Source organism: Carassius auratus, chromosome 21 (assembly GCF_003368295.1).
Source record: "Carassius auratus strain Wakin chromosome 21, ASM336829v1, whole genome shotgun sequence".
Lineage (NCBI taxonomy): Eukaryota > Metazoa > Chordata > Actinopteri > Cypriniformes > Cyprinidae > Carassius > Carassius auratus.
This window is the reverse complement of record NC_039263.1, coordinates 23,178,576-23,202,902: the sequence shown is the minus strand read 5'-3', so window position 1 is coordinate 23,202,902 and position 24,327 is coordinate 23,178,576. Positions and strand designations below refer to the sequence as shown.

The window sequence follows — 24,327 nt, the reverse complement described above, 5'->3', positions numbered from 1 at the left end:
TCGTCAGGAGTGTTAAAAATCTAAAAGTTGCAAAAATATACAAAATATAAAAATAAAACAACACTGGACTAAGATGATGTTTAAACAAAACAAATGAGAAGAGCTCTGACTAATCGTATTTATTTATTTATTATGTTTTAATGTCTTTTTAACATCACAGTTTAAGTTATTTCATTGTTAATGTATGTGTCTACATGTTTTTATCAACTTTTGTTTTAGTTAAACAGGTATGAAATGCGAAATGTTGCCTTGTCAACTTTCTGAAATGTAAAGTTTTTCATATTGTTTTTTATTTAAATTAATGTTAAATTTTTTTATTTTTTATGATTAAAACTTTAGCTTTAGTACACTACAAGGAACCCTGACATTCTGACTCTGTATGTGCTGTGAAGTCAAATGAAAAGCAGTTTGATGTTGAGCTCACAGTGTGTGTGTGTGTGTGTGTGTGTGTGTGTGTGTGTGCAGGCAGTGTGGTGTATCTGGGAATGATGGTGGGAGCGTTCTTCTGGGGCGGTCTGTCAGATAAGGTGGGTCGCCGTCAGTGTCTGCTGGTGTGTATGTCAGTCAACGGCTTCTTCGCCTTCCTGTCGTCCTTCGTTCAGGGCTACAGCACCTTCCTCTTCTGCAGGATGCTCTCGGGCTTCGGGTGAGTTCCTTTACTGAGCTTTAAGATAAACATGTGCTGAAATGTTATGTGCAAGTATGCAAATGAGGCATTATCTAATTAAATATGCATTCGTTTGCATACATTTAAAGCAGGATCATTATAGTTAACTAAACCGTTTTACTTACTTGAAATAAAATAAACGCTAAGTGAAATTGAATAAAATATAGAACTTAAACTTATTTTAATTCAGCCTGTTGCCAAGGCACACATTTTCATATTTCTTTTACATTTTCATTTTGTTTAAACTGAAGTGCTAAAATAACTAAAACCAAATCAACTAAAATGAATAAACAGACACAACGGAAATATTTATAAAATGACATATATGACATAAACAACAAAACTACTGAAAACTGACAATCTAAAAATAAAATCGAATTTGTAAAAATGTTAAGAAAAACTGTAATAGTGTATCAGATACTAAAATTCATGCATTGAAATGTACAGATGCTTATAGATTCAGTGCAATAAAGTAAACACTTAAATGTATTTTAGATGTTTTCTTTGCACTAGTCTCAAAATTGCATTAAACAAATTAAACAAAATTGCAGTGTATGAAAAAAAAAAGGATTTTCATGTAGTTTCTCGTCTTAAAGTTGAAGCATGTCGTTTCTGCACCATTAAGAACAACAAAAAAATAAACTTAAGGGACAAAATATATATATACACATACAGTATATATACACATACAGTATATATATATTGAAAATATTTAAATGTATACATTTATAATCATATTCTTATATTTTATATTATATATAAATATATTTAATTTATAAACATAGCATATTTTCCTTAAATATATGCATGCATGAGTTTGTATTTATACAGTATATACATAATACATATACACAGTATACACACATACTGTATATTATGTAAACAAAAACCTTTATTTTGGATGCAATTAATCACGATTAATAGTTTTACACCACTAATATATATATATATATATATATATATATATATATATATATATATATATATATATATATATATATATATATAAACTTTGTGATTTTAACATTAAATTGATCATTTTATTGAACTTGATTTTTTGGCCCACACTTGAAATAAGCCTTTGATTTCATTCTGAAATTGATGTATGATGATCTAATGCAATATTTAACAAACTACTGTTAAACAACTGAATGCATCATTTTGACAAAGTTGCAATGTTGCATGTCATGATAAATAAATCTGTCGCTAATTTTATGCATATATGGATCAAATGCTGTAAATGATATTTTTTGATAACTATGCATGTGCTAAATAAATTCTAGCATAGACATTTTGTTCCTTTGAATAAATATTGGATCACTAATTGCATCAGCAGGAATATTTCACATCCGACTACGACTGATATAATAAAAACAGAACTGAACCGCTCTGAGAGACACACTCGCTCTCAGTCAGGCAGACGTCGTCTCTCTTCAAGCACTTCTGCAGTGTCACAGTTGTTTTAACATCCTGGCACAGACCCAACACTTAAGAGCAGAGAGAGTGACCGAGAGAGAGAGAGAGAGAGAGAGAGAGCAAGAGAGGGGGTTTTATTGCTAATTGAATTTCAGCGTGGTCTCCTGTCCTTGCAGCAGAGCAGTGACTCCAGACTCAGTCACTGCAGTCCGTCTCAAACAGAGGTCAAAGGTCACACCGACTGACCACAAATTAAGAGCATGTTCAAAAATAGCTATGCACTACTAATTCATCTTCAACTGTGCTGAATTTATATGATCATTTATTTACATTGATATATTTGTTTGTTTCATTTATTCTCTGTTAAGATTATAATTATTATATTTTTTCATCCATTTCTGATGCTTGCTTGGTTTACGTGGTGATAATTAGATTAGATGTATCGATATAAGCTAGCAAATAATGGTTACTATAATAATGAATTAGTCATTATTATATTTAGGTCAAGATTAAGAACATATTATAAAATGTTATAAATTGATTAAACGTTATAATGTTACAAAAGATTTCTACCTCAAATGATGGATGTGTATAAATATAATAATTATAAAGAGAGACAAAATATTCAATTCTAAGTAGATTTTATAAAGCTGTTGATTGATATTATTAATACAAAATAATTAAAATATTTATTTCATTTAAATAATTTTAATTACATTGCTGTTTAAAACATTTGGGGTCAATGAAAGAAGGAAAGAAAGAAAGAAAGGAAGGAAGGAAGGAAGGAAGACAAAGGAAGAAAGAAAGAAAGAAAGAAAGAAAGAAAGAAAGAAAGAAAGGAAGAAAGAAAGGAAGGAAGACAGGAAGGAAGAAAGGAAGGAAGGAAGGAAGACAGAAAGAAAGGAAGGAAGGAAGAAAGAAAGAAAGAAAGAAAGAAAGGAAGGGAGGAAGGAAGGAAGGAAGAAAGAAAGAAAGAAAGAAAGGGAGGAAGGAAGGAAGGAAGGAAGGAAGGAAGAAAGAAAGGAAGGAAGGAAGGAAAACAGAAAGGAAGGAAGAAAGGAAGAAAAAAAGAAAAAGAAAATAGATTTATTAAGCATGCATTAAACTGATCAAATGAGACATGAAAGACAATTATGTATGTCACAAAATATTTCTGTTTCAAATAAATGCAGTTCTTTGAACTTTCTAATCATCTGTGAATCCTAAAAAATGAAATGTGTCACAGTTTCCCCAAAATATTGTGCAGGACAGCTGTTTTCAAGATTGATAATAATCAGAAATGTTAATTTAGCAGCAAATCAGTTATTAGAATGATTTCTGAAGATCATGTGACACTGAAGACTGGAGGAATGATGCTGAGAAATATAATATGTCATAATTTCTCTGCAGGATTGGTGGTGCGGTTCCCATCGTGTTCTCGTACTTTGCAGAGTTTCTGGCCCGTGAGAAGCGCGGTGAACACCTGAGCTGGCTCTGCATGTTCTGGATGGTGGGGGGGATCTACGCCTCGGCCATGGCCTGGGCCATCATCCCACACTACGGTGAGTGACAGCTCTGCTTCTGCTGGACATCACTGATCACTTCACATTCATCAACCACAGCGGCTACAGCTTAGTTTCCATTTTCATATGAGTAAATAAAGAATCATATACTGTACTTGTGCACGCAGAATGCACATATAAAATAGATTTTTGGTGGTGTTTTAATGCGTTTAAATGGTTGATAGGGTGTTCTGAGAAGTTGCTAAGTGGCATTTTGCTGTAAATAGTTTTAAATAACATACATTTAATTAATGCATATATCAAAACTTAATTTATATTTTATCATTTTATGTTATCATTTGGACAACTTTAAAGATGATTTTCTTAGTATTTAGATTTTTTGGCATCCTCAGATTCCAGATTTTCAAATAGTTATGTATGTGTATATATATATATATTCAAAATCATATTTTTTCATTGTTTATTCCAATTAATCTCAATATAACTGCAGTCGAGTTATTTTGATTATTTAAAAAATAACAAAAAAAAATACAGTTATCTAAAACAATAAAACATGATAATATAATAAAAACATTAATTTTGGAAATAAAAAAACGAGTAATCTTTTCTTGCAAATAAACTCTCTTATATTATGTATATTTATATGTTTATGTAAATATATAATTCTGTATGTGTATATATACATAATGTAAATATATTTTAAAATGTAATACAATTGATATATATATATGATATATATATATACATATATATTTATTTATATATATATATATATAATGTTTTATATATAAAAACACATGCATTTAAAGATATAAATAATGTAAATTAAAATTAAATTAAATTAAAAATAAATCTATATAAAATAATGTGAGTGTATTTATGTATTAATATATATTTTCTTGATCTAAGAAAACTATGTATACAGTATAAATTATACATGTATTAATATTACTTATGATGTAGCTTTTTAAAGAAAATATAAAGATATATATTAATAATGTACATTTTATTTAGTATTATAAATAATGTAAATACATTATATTTTATTACATTTTGTAAAATGTTTACTTTATTATATTATTATTTAATATTTATAATATAATATAATATAATATAATATAATATAATATAATATAATATAATATAATATAATATAATATAATATAATATAATATAATATAATATAATATAATATAATATTGTTTGGGTTCGGCGGTTGATTCTAGATGGTTTCTTCCTGTAAATCATTATGTATTTTATTAACACATGAGATGGTGCTATCCTCTAGCAGATAATATTACACATCGACACCGAACATGATGCAGTTTGTGCAGAATGAGACAAATGTTTGTGCTGATTGCACATAACTGATCCTGCGGGAGGGAGCCTGTGTGTCCTTCATCATCTCATTAGGAGCGGAGGATGATGGGTGTTTTTCGGTGGGAGAGTGTAAACAGGAGCAGAAATAACGGCGCTGCAGCTCCTCTGCGAGATACTGTGTGTAATTGAGGTCAATTGATTAGCGTCTCTTGTTTTAGCACTGTTTTTAGTGGTCAGGAGGCAGCGGTGTGTGTCCAAACGGTTCTGCCGCAATGACTCCATCACTGCAGGAGCACAGCGAGAGGCAGGTGAAGGACTTTAGTGCCCGTGAAACTGCTTTAGTGTGTGTGTGTGTGTGTGTGTGTGTTCTGCACTTGGCAAACATAAAGTTGGTTAAAATTTTAGACACAATCTCCAACTTTTGTTCTCTGGTGTGTTTCTGTAGAACACACTCCATTACACACATAATCTATATAATGAGCTTCTCTATGGTGACTGATAAACACAAACCCACGGGGTTGTTCCTCACACACACACACACACACAGTGCTGTGCTGCAGTCCTGTAGTGAGTGTTTTTCCTACAGAATATTAAGAGAAACGTCTGAGATGAGCCTTAGCTCGGTGTGATCTCCTCCGAGATGTAAGAGCACTTGAAGGCAGCTTTGACTCCTAGTTTCCAGTGTGCTCTCGCTGGGACACTGTTTTTGTGATCTTTTATGTTGTTTAGGATGGATAGCATACAGATGGAGTGAGAGTAAATGAGCAGCTTTAAGGATGTAATATGTTTACATGTATGTGTGTTCATTTTTTTTATAAAGAATATATATACATATTCTTACATTACATTCTTGCATATTAATTTACATTTTTTTATATGTGTGTGTGTGCATATATATATATACAGTACAGACCAAAAGTTTGGAAACATTACTATTTTTTATGTTTTTGAAAGAAGTTTCTTCTGCTCATCAAGCCTGCATTTATTTGATCAAAACTACAGAAAAACCAGTGATATTGTGATATATTATTACAATTTAAAATAATTGTTTTTAAATGTATTATACTTTAAATGATCATTTATTTCTGTGATGCAAAGCTGAATTTTTAGGATCATTATCACATGATCCTTTAGAAATCATTCTAATATGATGATTCATTATCAAAGTTGGAAACAGTTCTGCTGCTTAATATTTTTTCAGAACATGTGATACTTTTTTAGGATACTTTGATGAATAAAAAAAGAAAGAAAAGAAGCTATGTTTTTAAAATATTAATATTTTGTAATAACAATATACACTACTGGTCAGTAATTTGGGGTCAGTAATTTTTTTTTCTCTCTATGCTGAAAATTTAGCTTTGCATCACAGGAATAAATTATTTTTTTAAAAGTATATTCAAATAGAAAACTATTATTTTAAGTTGTAATAATATTTCACAATATTACAGTTTTTTCTGTATTGTTGATCAAATAAATGCAGGTTTGATGAGCATTTAAAAATAGTATTAAAAATGAGCATTAAAAATAGTAATGTTTCCAAATTTTGGTCTGCACTGTAAATATATATACACACACACACACACATAAAAATATTATATATATGTATATATATTATTTTTATTATTATTATTGTTTACTACTGTTAAACTTTAATTTAAAAATTGAATTTTTTTCGCATTTTCATTTAGCATGCATTTATTTATTTTTTTGGAGGTTACAAGTAGAAAAACTTTTGTTTGACACACATGAGAAAGTCATCTTCAGAAATCTCTTAATATGTTGCACAAATCATATCCACTACTTCTAAGGTGCTTTTCTGTGAACATCCTGCTGAAGGCTCTGAAGTGACACGCGAGAAACAGAATCTGCCTTTAAGCCATGTTTTCTGCTCTAAGGCCTTTCTGTCCTCTAAGGCATCTTCATTTGTACTCTCCATTGCCCTGCAGCTGTCCTGTAAGCATCACGCTCGGCTCCATCGCTCATTGTTTCTCTGAGTCTGAATCAAACACACACACACACACACACACACACACACACGCACACACACACACACACACACCATATGGTGCCGCTAGACATTCTGCGCAGCGTCAGAGAACAGCAGCCATGTGGAAAATGATACCAACTTTAATGATTATTTTTCAGTGAGAGTGTTTTTCAGCAGTATTACTCCTGCAGGCATGCTTAATAGACTCCTCTTCACACACACACATACACACACACACACACACACACATATACCCAAACAAACTTATTCACTGTGAAATTCAGTCTCAGAGGCTTCTCAAAGGCTTTTGTGGAAACCACTTGCGTACTGAACCGCATTTGCTTGTGTTACAAACAAAACCAAAAAATGCCATGGTACTGTCCAGGAAATAAAACATACAAATATTCCATTGCTTCAAGTTAATGAAATCTAATGAATTCAAAAAACTTCAGCTACAGTTGTTGCCAAGGCAATATTTCACATTTTAAAAAACCACTTTAAAAATAACCAAAACAAAGTAAAACTTAATAAAAAAATATAAGCATTTAAAAAATTTAAATAAATGAAAAAATAATAAGAAGAATACAAATGGCAAAACCAAAACAACATTCCAAAACATCTGGCTAGAAATAAAATTAAAACATAAAAATAAAATGTAATTTAAATATTTTATTAAAAATTATAGTATTATATCAATGATGCATTTAAAAAGTATGGCATTTTGGACATACGTTTGTCTTGGGGATGTTACTATGGTAATACAGTGCGTTTAATGGCATCACCATTGAAACATTGAAACATTGGAACATTGAAACATTGAAACATTGAAACATTGAAACATTGAAACATTGAAACGTTGAAACGTTGGAACATTGAACACTGAACATTGAACATATCAAAGTATAACAATATTATGAGACCATCATTTTACGAGTAATGCCATTTTATTTATTTTTGTCATAGATGTCTTTTGCCTGTAAATTGTACATAAATAATAATAATAATAATAATAATAAATAGTCTCAATACATTTCAAACAACAGGTCAAAGTTGAATGTCACGAGTAACACAGAACAAGCACATTTGCAACAAACATTCATTTTCCTAAAAAAAAAGTGTAAGTGGCTTTGGGCATTTACATTTCTTCTGTTCTAACATTCAACAGGTTGAGGTCACTAAGAGTTGTAATGTTTCTGAAAGAAGTCACTTCTGCTCACCAGGGATGCATTTATTTAAAGGGGTGGGGGGGGGGGGTTTGAAATGCTGGTTTTCACTCAATATCCTGTTAATCTTGAGTACCTATAGAGTAGTACTGCATCCTTCATAACTCCAAAAAGTCTTTAGTTTTATTATATTCATAAGAGAAAGATAGTCTGTACCGATTTTTCCCGGAAAAACACGAGCGGCTGGAGGCGTGACGTGTGGGCGGAGCTAAAGAATCACGAACGCGAATAGACTTTTGAGTTGAGAGTGTTTGGAAGCTGTGACATTACCGTGAAGAAAAAACCATCCAAAACAAACCATGGCTAACAGTCAGATTCAGCGTATATTTATCAGATCCAGAATCAGATCCAGAGGCTGAAATTTAACAAGAGCAGCATCAGCAGCGACGTCTCTATGTGGTATGTACTGAAACTGTATATATTTGCTTAGCGGTTTTGGAAAATGACTAAGTTCCACTTTATGTCGTCTTTTTTTTTTTTTTTTTTTTTTTTTTAAGCTGTACATGTGGAAAGTGCAGTTTGATGACAACATCGCATGTTGTTTACTTGATGTGCTTATGCGCCGATAGCTAAGTTAACAACACAGAGATATTTGAAGCAGTTTTACTCACCGCCTGCGGTTCCAACACACGATCGTGACCCTTTTTCGTTGGGACTGCATTATCCTTAAGAAATAAACGATACGCAAATCCGTCGTCAAACTGGGCCTTGTTTGTAAAGCAAGCATCTTCGAAATGCAGGGGAACAAACAAAAACACTTGCACAACTCCGTTGATCCTCTGTAAAAATAAACTCCATCCACTGGTCCCTTAATGCTGTTTCTCTTTTGGTAATCTGTGCAGGGTTGTCTTGCCCTGGCAACCAAAAACACACTTCTTTTGTGACTTTTCGTGACGCTCTCGCTCTGATCAGTGAAGTCTGTTGTGCTCTCAGTGCTCTGCTATACGGGAGTGTGCACTCTTCCGGCAGAAGTGCCTCAGGACCCATTTAAGGAAATTCCGCTCCATCTAACGTCACACAGAGCCATACTCGAAAAAAACTTTCCGAAACTTGTGACAAACCGGAAGGAGTATTTTTGGAACAGAAATACTCCTTCAAACGTACAACTTAATTTTTGAAACTTTGCCCATGTTTAGCATGGGAATCCAACTCTTTAACAGTGTAAAAAACTCAGTATGCATGAAATAGCATTTCACCCCCCCTTTAATGAAAAATACAGTAAAAACAGTAATACTATGAAATGTTATTACTATTTAAAATATAAGTGAGTATATATTAAAATGAAATCTATTCCTGTGCATCATTACTCCAGTGTTCAATGTTGGTGAATGTTTGTGGTTGTTAACTGCTGTGTGTGTGTGTGTGTGTGTGTGTGTGTGTGTGTGTGTAGGCTGGAGTTTCAGCATGGGTTCAGCGTATCAGTTCCACAGCTGGCGTGTGTTTGTGGTCGTCTGCGCTCTGCCCTGCGTCTCTGCGGTTGTGGCGCTCACATTCATGCCAGAGAGTCCACGCTTCTACCTGGAGGTAACGAGTGTGTGTGCGTGTGTGTGTGCACGTGTGTGTGTGTGTGTGTGTGCGCGTGTGTGTGTGTGTATATGCTGGAGGCGTGCGTGCGTGAAATTGTTATTTTACTATCATTATTATTATTATTATTATCATTGTTGTTGTTGTTTTTATTACTATATTTTATTATATAATTTTTTAATATACATTTTTTATATTTTTTAAATATATATTTTTATATTTTAGTTCTAAAGTGTAAAATTTTTAAATAGTTTTATAATTTTATATTAATTTAAGTTCGTGTTTTGGTGATTTCGTTGTGGGTTTTAAAAAGTCATTTTTGTTGTGAAAAATTATTCCAATTTAAATAATATATTTTCAAATGTAACTTATTCCTGTGATGGCAAATTGTTTGTATTGTTTAAACTGTTGATTGTTTACATCATCGCAGAATGTAACTCTTTTATCATCAAGGTCTAATCTGATGAACTTGACAATGAGATATAATGATACTGAGATATTATAAACATGACGTTTATAATTTTCTGTAAAGCTGCTTTGAAACGATGTGTATTGTGAGAAGTGCTGTGTACATAAGCTTGACTTGCCTTTATGTGTTTTCTCTCATGTCCAGATAGGAAAGCACGACGAGGCGTGGATGGTTCTCAAACAGATTCATGACACAAACATGCGTGCGCGCGGCGAGCCAGAGAAAGTCTTTACTGTGAGTCACACACACCAGTCAGACAGAGCTAACCAGCTTGACCTCTTGACCCCACTCACTCAAACTGCGCTGGTCATGTGACGTGTCTCTGTCTCCCCCTGCAGGTGAACCGTATAAAGATCCCCAGGCAGCTGGACGAGCTGGTGGAGATGCAGTCGGAGTCGGCTAACCCCGTGGCCAAAGTCTTCTTCAGGATCAAGAGCGAACTGCGTGGAGTGAGTGAACAACCCCTCAGATCTCCTGTAGATCCCTCACATCTTAGGCTATTTACAATACTGTTCGAAAGTTTGAGGTCAGTAAGATTTTTCACCAAAGCTGCATTTATTTGATCAAAATTTCAGTAAAAACAATAATATTGTGAAATATTATTACAATTTAAGAATAACTATTTTCTACGTAAATCTCTGTTAAAATGTATTTTATTTCTGTGATGCACAGCTGTATTTTCAGCATCATTCCTCCAGTCTTCAGTGTCACATGATCTTCAGAAATCATTCTCATATGATGATTTACTGCTCAACAAAACTTCCTGTTGTTGTTTTTATAATAGTAATTAATATTATTATAGAAAGTTTTAAAGAAAAAACATTATTAGAAACAGAAATTTTTTTAACAATGTAAAAATCCTCAAACTCTTGTGATCCCAACTTTTGAATGGTAATATATATATATTAATATAATATAATATAATATAATATATCTATATATATCTATATATCTATATATATATATCTATATATATATATATATATATATATATATATATATATATTAGTGCCGTCAAATGATTAATCATGATTAGTCGCATACAAAATAAACGTTTTTGTTTAAATAATATATGTGTGTGTACAGTGCACATTTATTATGTATATATAAATATACACACATAAAGTTTATATTTTGTAAATATATACATGTATGTATATATTTATATATACATTTATATATATTGAAATGTAAGTCGCTTTAGAAATGAGAATTATGATGAAGAAATGAGATAGCAAGAGGTAGATTTATTTAAAATATTGCTTAAAGAACATCTATTTTATATTTTAAATATTTTAATCTTATTTAAGATTTTTTCAAAACTCATTGTGTATATCCATTATATATAATTGAAAAAAAATAACAATTATTTATTACATATATATATATATATATATATATATATATATATATATATATATATATATATATATATATATATATATATATATATATAATATTTTTTATTTTATTTGTATTTTTTTCTTGTACTGTACTTTTCTTGTTTGGCCACAAAGAGAGATTTGCATCTTAGAGCAAAATCTCAGTGCTGACATTGAACACAGAAAAAAGATTTGCAACTTGAAACCGTTTGCATAAACGCGTCTCGTTTCAGATGAATAAGTCCCTCTAAAGTTCAGCTGGGACTCAGACGCACCAAATGTTCTGCTGATTCATCTTTGCCTTTGCACTTCCTAATGCTGTGATGAAATCAGATCCCATTATACGCAGGTGTTTTATTAGCACTTTATGCATTAGTTTGACTCTGTGTGTGTGTGTGTGTGTGTGTGTGTGCAGATCTGGCTGACGTTCCTGAAGTGCTGGGATTACCCCGTCAGAGACAACACTATAAAGTTGGCCGTGGTTTGGTTCTCTCTGTCATTCGGGTGAGACTGTTTGGCTTTAATATCTGCGCCTGATTGGCTCGACCGACCCCTGATTCATTACCCCTGTAGTTACACACATTATGACCCAGCGGAGCCGTGATTATAGTAATCACACATTGTTTGCATGCCATTTAGAGAACAGTATCATCAGATTCTATTCTATTCTATTCTATTCTATTCTATTCTATTCTATTCTATTCTATTCTATTCTATTCTATTTGGCCTTGTTCCAATCAGTAGACACTGTTTTTCTTCCTCTCAATCTCTGTCTGCTGCTTTCTGGCACAGTAATGAAGTGTTGTCCCTATAATCACTGTCTTAAGTGCCTGCGGTGGTTAGGCCCAGGGGTGGAGCTGCATGAGGGGGACCAGTCACTGTTTAATTACTGTATTTATTGGAACTTAAGGCTGGATGGATGGGCTCAGAGACAGAGCTCTGCAGGAAGCCTTATGTCCACACTCATGTGTAAAAGCCTTGTTTACTCATGAAATTATACTAAATCCTCTGACCTGGCTTTTCTGAGACATTTTTTGTTCTATTCCAGCTTAAGTTGTGTTTTAATTTTTAAAAATATCCAGTAAACATTTGAATTCAAATTGATATTAATAGTCCAATTTGATAAAGAATCCACAGTTTTGATTAATGAACTATATAACTGGCAGAAGAATTGTTTATTAGAAATATTTGCTAATAGTCCTTATCATAATTATTCATTATAAGTGTATACTAAGTATACTTAGTGTTTTCATACTGATTTAAATAAACCCACTAAACCCTAATAATATTTATTACAATTTTGAATTAGATTTAACAACACCCCTAACTTAAGTCAAATCACTGTAAAACTTGGCTTATTGCTTTATTTATATTCCATTCAATTTCTCTTTTCTTGTCTTATTTCCACCTTGGTATCTTGTGGTTTTAGTCTTAATAAAGCTGTGTCTTCCCTCTGTCACAGACCAACTCAAGATAAACACTTCGATACAAAATAAAAGAGAAATTCACACACACACACACACACACACACACGCACACATACACACTCTCGGTCTAATTAAAGAGTGAACAGATGCCTCTATCACTGCTCTCTGTCAGACTGAAGGCCACCGCTGAGGAGCAGAAATTAATTAACTAAGCGCTGGTGTCACCACCTGTGTCACACACACACACACACACACACACCTCAGCCAGCTTCAGTCACTCAGACGTCACCCGTCAGCGCTCTGATGATGTCACTTCCTGCGCAGGTACTACGGTCTGTCTGTCTGGTTCCCTGACGTCATAAAGCACCTGCAGGCGGACGAGTACGCGTCCCGTGTGAAGATCCACAACAACGAGACAATCGAAGATTTCACCTTTAATTTCACCTTGGAGAACCAGATCCATAAAAACGGAGTGTTTATTAACGACAGGTCAGTCTGTGTGGGACAGTATGTCTGTGTTCTCATATTAAAGATCATGTTCTGCATTTTATATCTTGAATTCCTTGTATTATCTCCTATGTCAAAATTTAGTTTTTGATTACTATTTCCCACCCGCCTTAGAATTAAACAGGCTGTTTTTCTGCTGTTTTTATGATAACATGATCCTTTTGTGCGTTATAAACATATGACAATTCTGACATTTTTTTAATTTATTTAGAATTCAGCATTTACTTCATGCAATTTTGACTTTTTCCTTGGAACTGAGTTTTATATCTCACAACGATCATTTTTTCAACAATTCTTAGTTTATATTAATTTTTGCTATTCTCACTGTTTTTCTTAGAATCCTAAATTTAAATTATCGGAATTCTGAGTTTAAACATTGCAATTCGGACCGTTTTGGGAATTCTGAGTTTACATCTTGGAATAGTTGCGATTCTTTTTTTTCTTTGAATTCTAAGTCTAAATCCCACAATTCTTGCTTTCTTTTTTGAAGAATTTGTTATAGCCACAAAAAAAAAGGTAACCGTGACTTTTTATCTTACAATTCGTCATTTCAGACTTTTCTTCTCAGAACTGCGAGTTTATATAAAAAAGACAGATTTAAAAGAAAAGGTAGAATGGTGAGATGAAAAGTTGTCATTCTTTATTATTTCATGGCGAAATAAGGTTACATATGGTTTTCATTGAATTATTCGGGAACAATTCAGTTCTGCATGTAAATGTGGGTGGTCATATGTTACAGTTTTTTTCAATCGCTAACAAGCGCTTAACCATACTTCAGATACTTTTTCTAAACTCTTAACACAGACTCACACCTACAAAACACAATTGGCCAAATGGATAATTTCCTTCTCAAAAACACATTTTGTTAAATATATACTAAATCTTCATTTCAAAATAGAACACATCTTTTTCTGCACACACCAACTTTACCAAAACACTGGAAATCGGACTCAAAATCAAATTATTCTGTCAAAGAATAACATTTGTTTTCACCTCAAAAGGTACATGCAGTCAATCAAAGTACACCAGGTTTCAAAATACTGGCTATTGTTGACATTACAAAAACTGCATAGACTTTTCAGTCTCAGTTTTACAGGTAGTTGCATGCAAAACATGCAATTCACTGTTTTACACTAAATGTCTTGGTTAGGAACCGTATGTCCAAATGTACAGTAATGCTCACATTCAAGCATTCCAGTAAAAAGCTACTTTTTTCCTTTACTGTTTACTGCAGGAGGTACAGTAGAAACACGGTATGATAGAACAGAAAAGGTTTGACAGTATTGCTTACAGTGAACAAAATATCCATAAAACACATAAGAGCATTCTGAACAAAAAAACAACAACAGCAAAAAGGCCAGAATAAAAAAAGGGGGGGGGGGGATAAAATAAAAACAATCTCTCACTGCTCCTCTCACTGCTCCTCTCACTGCTCCTGCTCCTCTCACTGCTCCTCTCACTGCTCCTGCATCTCTCACTGCATCTCTCACTGCTCCTGCTCCTCTCACTGCTCCTCTCACTGCTCCTGCTCCTCTCACTGCTCTTGCACCTCTCACTGATCCTGCTCCTGCTCCTCTCACTGCATATCTCACTGGGCCTGCTCTTCTCCCTGGGCCCCTTGCTCTTACTCTTCCTCGTCCATACATTACAGTGTTTGTCTTTTCTGTTTCCAAAAATATCACTCTTCAAAGTCCTCCCTTTATTGTATAAGTGTCAATGTAATAGAAAAAAATAACCCTTGCCATTGAGTCTAAGCCAGATTGGAATCAGTTGTGGTTGGCCCAATTTACACAACATAAATCAGCTAAGATATATTGTTTTTGAACTGATATCATTGCAGAAGAAGAGGTTTTTATACTGTATCTAAGGTTTGGAACATTGTTTTTGCTATTGTGGGATGTTGTGTGTTAACATTTGTAAATACTACCAAAACGATCCATGATTTTGTTGGGAGGTATAGCTTGTCTGTTCAGAAAATGTAAGCATTGTGGAAATGTGTTCAATGAATCCATACTGTGTGAAAACGACATGAAATGTGTGAATGGTATGGCCACAATAGACAGATGCTGTGCTAATTGTGTTTAGAGTTTTGAAAATGTGACAACTGCTTGGACAAATGCTTGTTAGCGATTGAAAAAAACTGTAATGAGCTCATGATCGAATGCCATAATCGTTTTCCTGGGGGTTTATTTTCAGTAAATAATGCTGGCACTGGGTGGTTTTGGGTTGTGAATGTTAGAAATAAAGCTCTTATTTCAAAAGAGCAAGAGGAGTCAGGTTTCCCCTGGATATAAAAGTGAGATTGCACACACCAATGAACTCTGAGAGGTCTCTCCATGTTCTCATCTTATCTACTTCAGCTGAAATAAAGTCCTGAAACTAAACATGTGTTTGCAGTAGGGATGAGCAGAAGTAGAGCCGATCTTCAGCTGCGGTTAATGCTGGTCATAACGTTTATGTTCTGTGTGTGTGTGTGTGTGTGTGTGTGTGTTATTGTCCTCAGCGGTCTGATCTCTCTCTCATAAATAACATCCCGCCGTTGAGGTAATGTCTCATCCAGACGCAGGGCCAGGAAATTAAAACGCCCTTATCTCTTCTCTCCTCTGATTCTTTCTCTTCCTTTTTGTTTATGATCTCCTTCCGCTGCTCCTCTTTCCTCATCCCTCTATCCTGGAGATGAAGCTCTTATCGTGTTGTTCGGCTCCTGTGATGCTCATTTATGAGCAGATGAGATCAGACTCCACACACACACAAATGCATCATAATGACAGAACTCACTAGATTATGGAAACAACTGGATGGAGAAACATTTGAGAAGGAGGAAACTTCAGCAAACATCTCCAGCTGACCTCCATTTAATCTAACTGTTATTCTAGAGAAGCATGTGAGATGTAAAAGACGTTTGATTTTGATTTTCTTATTTGTGGCAAATGTCAGATTGAGCTGATCTTAAATATTCTTTCTCAGTACTATTCGAATGTTTGATGTGGCTGAACGCTGTTCATTGAGCTGGCTAGTTGTGTCCTGACCAGTCCTGTCCTTTATTTCAGGTTCATTGGCATGAAGTTTAAGTCTGTGAGTTTCATCGACTCCACCTTTCAGAGCTGTTACTTTGAGGACGTCAGCTCCATCGGTTCTTTCTTCAAGAACTGCACCATCATAGAAGCCTTCTTCTATAATACAGGTACGAGTGTGTTGAAATCGACTAACAGTTCCTAATTTTGTGTGAGAGACTGTGTGTGTGTGTGCTCTTGTTTTTGTGTCATATCAGGACACAACTCTGTATAATGACATGGGTATGACACAGGTATTACAAGGAGAGGGTGACTTATGAGGACATAACCCATGTCCCCATTCTTCAAAACGCTTATAAATCATACAGAATGAGTTTTTTTGAGAAAGTAAAAATGCTCAAAGTTTCCTGTGAGGGTTAGGGTTAGGTGTAGGGTTGGTGAAGGGCCATAGAATATACAGTTTGTACAGTATAAAAACCATTACACCTATGGGATGAACCCACTTTTCACAAAAATAAATGTGTGTGTGTGTGTGTGTGTTTGAGAGGGCAGAAGTTAACTGGCTGATGGAAACTCAGTGCACTCTGATTGGCTCATGGGGAGTCTAAAGTGTGACTGGCCCATCGACACGGTGGACAGTTCGATCTTATTTATTTGGGGCATGAAACTCTGCCATTTTTCCATTTTAGCAAGAGAAAAGAAAAAAGAAAAAAGAATGGAAAGAGCTCTTTGTTGTAGTGGGCTCAGTGGGAGATCTGTAGGTATCAGTGATGTGAACGAGAGCTTCACTGACTCACAGTGAGATGTTTGATGTTTAAATATCTCACTGCAGCTCACCAGCGACGAGAAACCACAGACTTTGAAGTTGAAATTGATTCTGATTTATATGCATTTGTAGGCAAAAAGACAAGCAGATGCATTAGATGAAAAACAGGATGAAAGATAAAAGCAGAGGGCAATGATTATATGAAGAAGACCTGAAATAGCCACAATAACAGCTGAACAATGATTTTACCCAGAATCCCTCAAGCATGAGAGCATTATGGAGCTCAAGGGTTCAGTCAGTGACATGCATTATCTATATAAAGCAAATAATTTAGTCATAGATATGTTTAAACATCGCAAGACACACTTATGCATGTGTAGAAGTCTGTGTAGTTTCACATTTTTGCTGATCTAATTGTTAAATTCCTAGTGAATGGCTTCACGGTCTATAATCCTGAAGAGAGATCGACTGAAAGACACTGTTACCATATAATTTTTTTATTATTATTATTATTATAAAAATTTTAAGGATTGGAACTCAATTTAAGAATGTTTTGATTTTAGTAAAAGTTCAATTCTGTGAGTTTGAATTATGGAGCTTGTTTGAAGTTGCTGATGTTGATATATGTGTGTGTGTGTGTGTGTGTGTGTGTGAGAGAGAGAGAGAGAGAGAGAGAGAGAGAGAGAGGTGGGGTCATTTCAGGGTCTGGCTGACTCAGGAAAAGCCACCTTACACACTTCCACAAACTTCACAACTCAGCATAACAAACAGACGGCAGAGAAAGAGCAGAGGCCTCATGGGAAATTGAGTTCATGTCTCTAATGAAACCTTGCTACGGAAATTAAATGAGCTGGGAATGAGTTCCGAGTGAAAGTGTAAGAGAGCTGGAGATCCGCTGCTCACGCTCAAACTCACTGATAGGTTTTCAGAGGTTAAACTCCCTAAAGACCTTCCTGTGTGAAAGAGACCGAATGTAGTTCAAACTGTGACCAGAGGGGGGCAGTACAGACAATGTCTGTCTGTCTGTCTGTCTGTCTGTCATCTGTCTGTCTGTCTGTCTGTCATCTGTCTGTATGTCTGTCTGTATGTCTGTCTTTATGTCTGTTGTTCTGTCATCTGTCTATATGTCTGTCTGTATGTCTGTCTTTATGTCTGTTGTTCTGTCTGTCTGTCTTTCTGTTATCTGTCGTCTGTCTGTATGTCTGTCTTTCTGTCTGTTGTTCTGTCATCTGTCTGTATGTCTGTCTGTCTGTATGTCTGTCTTTATGTCTGTTGTTCTGTCTGTCTGTCTTTCTGTTATCTGTCGTCTGTCTGTATGTCTGTCTTTCTGTCTGTTGTTCTGTCTGTCTGTCTGTCTGTCTGTCTGTCTGTCTGTCTGTCTGTATGTCTGTCTTTCTGTCTGTTGTTCTGTCTGTCTGTCTGTCGTATGTCTGTATATCTTTCTGTCTGTCTGTCTTTCTGTCTGTTGTTCTAATTGTGTCTACCTGTCTGTTATCTATCTATCTATCTATCTATCTGTCGGTCTGTCATTCTACTTGTGTCTACCTGTCTGTTATCTGTTTGCCTGTCTGTCGTATGTCTGTATATCTTTCTGTCTGTTGTTCTAATTGTGTCTGTCTGTCTGTTATCTGTCTGTCTGTTATCTGTCTGTATGTCTGTTGTTCTGTCTGTCTGTCTGTTATCTGTCTGTCTGTCTGTCTGTCGTCTGTCTGTATATCTTTCTGTCTGTCTGTCTTTCTGTCTGTTCTAATTGTGTCTACCTGTCTGTTATCTATCTATCTGTCGATCGGTCGTTCTTTCGTTCTGTCTGTCATTCTGTCTGTCTGTCTGTCATTCTACTTGTGTCTACCTGTCTGTTATCTTTCTGTCTGTCTGTCTGTATATCTTTCTGTCTGTCTGTCTTTCTGTCTGTTGCTCTGTCTGTCATTCTAATTTTGTTTACATGTCTGTTATCTATCTATCTATCTATCTATCTATCTATCTATCTATCTATCTATCTATCTATCTATCTATCTATCTATCTATCTATCTATCTATCTATCTATCTATCTATCTATCTATCTATCTATCTATCTGTTGTTCTGTCCGTCTGTCATCTGTCTGTCTGTCTATCTATTGTCTGTCTGTCTTAATTGTACAGCACTTTGTTATTTTGTGTAGGTTTTTAAATCATTTTAAATCCTTTAAATCATATAAAGAAAAAAAAATGTTTGAATGGATTTGTAAGTTGAGCATCTGTAAAGTAACTCAGTCTCCCATCTGTCTTGTTCAGATATTGATGACTCGAAATTCATCAGTTCCTCTTTGATCAACTCCACGTTTGCGCACAACAAGACCGGCTGTCAGATGACGTTTGATGATGACTACAGCGCGTACTGGGTGTATTTCATCAACTTCCTCGGCACACTAGCCGTTTTGCCAGGCAACATAGTCTCCGCCCTCCTCATGGATAAAGTGGGCCGTTTGAGCATGTTAGGTCGGTCAGGTCACCAGATTCACCAAATACTAAATGAAATAAACTCATCTGATATCATTTTGTTGACTGTGTGTTTTTTGTGTTCAGGCGGCTCGATGGTGTTGTCCGGCATCAGTTGTTTCTTTCTGTGGTTCGGCACTAGTGAGTCCATGATGATAGCAATGCTCTGCCTTTATAATGGACTCAGTATATCGGCCTGGAACTCACTGGACGTGGTGACGGCCGAACTGTATCCCACCAACAGGAGGTACATGGACACACAAATACATGCAATCACTAATAAACATGGATGCTTTCAGTTGACTCCAGGCACATGAAAAATCACTGAAAAATACAACTGAAATAAAAAATAACTAAACAAACAAAAAAAAGGTAATAATATAAAAAAAAATACAAATGACAAAAGGACATAAATTCAACAAAAATGTTATTAAATGAAAAGTAATGAAAGTTATTATTAGCTTTTTAAAAAATTGTTTATTTAAATAATTATCATTTTGTTCCTAGATCTCCTTATGCTGCATTTAGTGTAAATAAATACTTCTGTTTTTGATGTAACTACATATATTATAATCATTTAAAAAAATATACAGTTTATTATATTTACTGGATTTGATAATTTATATGATTTATACTTTAGTATTTATATAGTTTATTTTTCAGTTTTATCAGTTGAGTTAAATATATAAATTTTTATATTTATTTAATTTAATCATTTATATGATTTATACTTATTTGTTATTTATAATGTTTATTTTTGTAATTTATTTTACCATTTCTTGTTATTTATAATGTTTATTTTTGTAATTTATTTTACCATTTTTAGATGGTAATATTTTATTTTTTTAGTTTAATATAAATGTATACATTGAAATTGAACACTGACATTGAAAAATATACATTGACATTCTACAAAACGTTATGTAATGTAATAATATCCTTCATCTAAAGTGTAGTTGAGTTAAATATACAAATTTTAGTTTAGTTTTTAGTTTAATATAAATGTATACATTGACATTGAACATTGACATTGAAAAATATACATTGACATTCTACAAAACGTTATGTAATGTAATAATATCCTTCATCTAAAGTGTAGTTTAGCTGTAACTGAAATGATCAGCTTCTGTCCTTTAGATGTTAATGATTACTACAACTTTCAGAGAAAACTGCTAGGGCTGTTAATCCTGCTAACCCTGGTTGTGTGTGTCTCGTGCAGAGGAACTGGCTTTGGCTTTTGTAATGCCATGTGTAAGCTGGCCGCAGTCTTGGGGAACCTAATATTTGGGTCATTGGTGGGAATCACAAAATCCATCCCCATCCTGCTGGCGTCGTCTGTGCTGGTCACCGGAGGCCTGGTGAGTCTGCGGCTCCCCGACACCCGCTCCAACGTCCTGATGTGACCCCACCACACCTGTGACCTCTGACCCTGAGTCGCCACGGAAACACGCAGGACACGCTCAGGGTGCAGGAGGAGGCGACTACCACATGTTTGCTTTATTTAATCATTTGAAGTGTGTTATTTATTCATTTTTTAATGAGGTTTGTTATCTTTTGACTTGCCCAGTTTAGATTAAAACTAGATTTTGATGCCTTTACTATAAATCAAATGTTATTACGTTATGAAATGTGAAAAACAAATATAATTTTTGGACTGTGAGTTTTTGACCTAATCTGGGTGGGCAGAATTATTATTTAAAATTATTGATTTATTTATTGAGAAAATTCAGCTATTTATTTAGATTTTTTTACATTTTAAATATTATCTGTATATTTTCAGCTGAACACAAAAAATAAAAAATTCAGGTGATTTTTTTTTTTTTTTATATTATTATTTTAAAATTAAAATTCTTTCATTTTATTGAAAAGATACTTTTAAACTCAAACGAGAGTAAAAAGGCCATTTAGAGATGTAGACATTAGCGATAACAGCTTTTTTTGTTAGCGTAGCTCCGATTCTCCGGTGGCTTCCACCGAAACAAGGCGATAATGCTTATCCAGTTTACATTTTATGCTTTTTCGAATGATTACGCTAGCAGAAGAACACTGACCCGCTTCGACTTCATTCTTGCCTTTGCGAACTTTGTCATTGATGTAGCCGAAACGGACTTCATTTGGTGTTTGTCTCTCTCGGTTTAAGGGTTAAAGATAACCCTATTTCTAGCTGCTACGCGTCCATGTGCAAACTCTTCCTGGGAAAACTGAATGGCCTTTGCTTCCTCTCTGTGCCTCCTTCCTCTAAACCCCTGCCGTCAGCTTCTCATAGGTTGTAGTGATCCATCATGCAGCAGAACTGAGCACGTGTCCGATTTCTTTAGGAATGCTCTACTGCTCTAGCAGGTGGAAATATGTCATGTTTCATCACATTCCACTGGAAGATCGTACGTGCAATTGTGCAATATGACAGGACGTGATACTGTGGAAGCTTGTTTACGAACAAAACATAAAAAAGTAATTCAGACTTTTTTATCTGACAATTCTGACTGCAATTGTGAGTTATAAAATCAGAACTGCGGGAAAAACGTCTAAATTGCACGTTTACTTTACAACTTGCAATTTCAAGAAATAAATTCAACATTGAGAGAATTTTGAATTATTTTCAAAATTGCACGTTTTTCTCGCAATTCTGACTTTTTCTTATAATTGTTAGTTTATATCGCCTAATTCTGACTTTATAAGTTGCAGTCGTGAGTTTCTATCACAGTTAGGAGAGAAAATATCACAATTGCAAGTTTTTCTCGTAATTCTAACTTTTTCTCATAATTGTGAGTTTACATCACGCAGTTGAGAAAAAATCTAAAATTTCAAAGTTTGTATCTCGCAATTCAGATTTTTTTCTCACAATTCTGCCTTTTTCTGTAACTGTATTGCAATTCTCGCAATACTGAGTTTATATCATGCAATTCTGACCATTTCGCATAATTGTTAGTTCTCGCAACTCATACTTTCTTTATTTCAATTGCAATTTTTTTATCCCACAATCCTGACTTTGTAACTCACAATTCTGAGTATATATCGTGCCATTCTGAAGTCAGAATTGCGAAATAAAAAGTCGCAAATTTACATTTTTTTATTCAGTGGTGGAAACAGGCTTCCAGAAGATGCAGTCGAATCGTAGAAAATAATAAAAGCCATTCAGTCTGGTCTGATCATGATGATGTACAGGCCCTGCTGCTGCTGTCTACATGCACTGAAGTACACTAAACACCAGAAATATACTCCACACAAGTACACTAGTCTGATGCGTCAACACTGAGACATTTCAGATGGAGTCTACATTCACATATTTGTGTATAGATATGTTTCTGGCCTAATTTAAAGATATTTTATTGTGTGTATGTCGGGAAAGTAAAGATAATCTTGTTTTGATCTTATCATGGGCGACAACATTTGCTGTACACGTCTAAATGTTGTATAGTGTTGCCTGTTGAGTTGAAACGTTATTTTTCATTGTCAGATGTGTATGCAAATGTCTCCTCATGTGTATGTGTAGATATCTTAAATGAACATTATTTTCTGTCTATAGATGTTTATTTTAGCTGGTTGTGTGATTTTGGGGTGTTATTTGAGCTAACAAGAGGATTCAGTGTCATACAGGTACTTTTTTTGAACAAATTGAGTTCATGAGAGGAATATATTCAAAGATAGGAAATGTTGGTTTGGTGCATCTCCTCTTTTTTATTATTATTAATAATTTCAGAACAAATTGAAGTGGCCTATCTGAAAAATACAAATGAAGTGTGATATCTTGTGGTTCAATACACCCGTGCATGTGCATATTGAGACTTTGTGTTGCAGTGATTTTGTCCGTTGTGCTTTCGCGAGTTTATTTCCTGAATTGAAAGATGAATGTATAATTATTGTGAGTGTGTGATGTCGTTCTGAAATGGGTTTTGATTGGTTGTGGATCATCTGGCATGCCAACATGTCTGCTGTCAAATTCATTTTGTCAAAGTATCTGTGACCTCACTGGCCAAATATCTCTGATATATCGAATTTTATTTTGAAAAGAGAAAAAAAGTGCCATGTACAGTGTGAACCGAAACTAAGGTGGATTCGGTTTGGATCCAGATGTACTGCTATTAAAGAGTTTCATGATAAGACTCTAAAAATTGTCTGCTTTGTTATTTCAGTTTACATTTTAAATTAACTTTACCTGAGCTGATATTCTAGACCACATAAAATAATAACACATGTTGATCCAAATAAGTAATGTGAAGTACTTAAAACGAATCAGTCAATCCTTTGACAAAATTTGTTATATTGTGACCTCTAGTGGTGAATATGAGTAGGCTACAATAAAATGATCTTGTGGTAATAAAACAAATTAAGATTTTTTTTATAAATTTATTCTGTATAATAATAGCAATATATAACACATTAGAAAATAGCTAGAAAAGCTCTTATAATTTGTGTAAGATATTTAAAAAAATAAAACTATTTTTATATATGTGTTAATATATAAAATCTGTATAATTATTTTATACTTAATGATAATTGTAATATATAACACCTAAAAAAAAAGAGCTAGAAAAACTTGTCTAAAAGATGTCTAAAGAAAAAATAATTTCTAATGAATATGATAAACACAAATAATAGATGACCCTGTCCCATGCTTTGACACTAGATGGAGCACGAGCTCTAAAC

At 34.1% G+C, this 24,327-nt stretch overlaps 1 protein-coding gene across 2 annotated transcripts in view; it reads left to right on the top strand.

Moving 5' to 3' along the window:
• Positions 1-23,781, top strand: part of LOC113038996 (synaptic vesicle glycoprotein 2C-like) — a 38,050-nt gene extending 14,269 nt beyond the window's left edge. Inside the window, exons 2-12 of one of the 2 annotated variants that reach the window (XM_026196844.1) lie at positions 466-646; positions 3,473-3,624; positions 9,506-9,639; positions 10,253-10,342; positions 10,447-10,557; positions 11,906-11,994; positions 13,242-13,406; positions 16,475-16,608; positions 19,477-19,680; positions 19,768-19,927; positions 20,900-23,781. In XM_026196844.1, coding sequence (XP_026052629.1) covers positions 466-646; positions 3,473-3,624; positions 9,506-9,639; positions 10,253-10,342; positions 10,447-10,557; positions 11,906-11,994; positions 13,242-13,406; positions 16,475-16,608; positions 19,477-19,680; positions 19,768-19,927; positions 20,900-21,083 — 1,604 coding nt within the window. In that variant the 3' untranslated portion in view covers positions 21,084-23,781. The remainder of the gene's footprint in view (positions 1-465; positions 647-3,472; positions 3,625-9,505; positions 9,640-10,252; positions 10,343-10,446; positions 10,558-11,905; positions 11,995-13,241; positions 13,407-16,474; positions 16,609-19,476; positions 19,681-19,767; positions 19,928-20,899) is intronic. The other variant, XM_026196843.1, reaches the window with a different exon arrangement.
• The last annotated feature ends 546 nt before the right edge of the window (positions 23,782-24,327 follow it).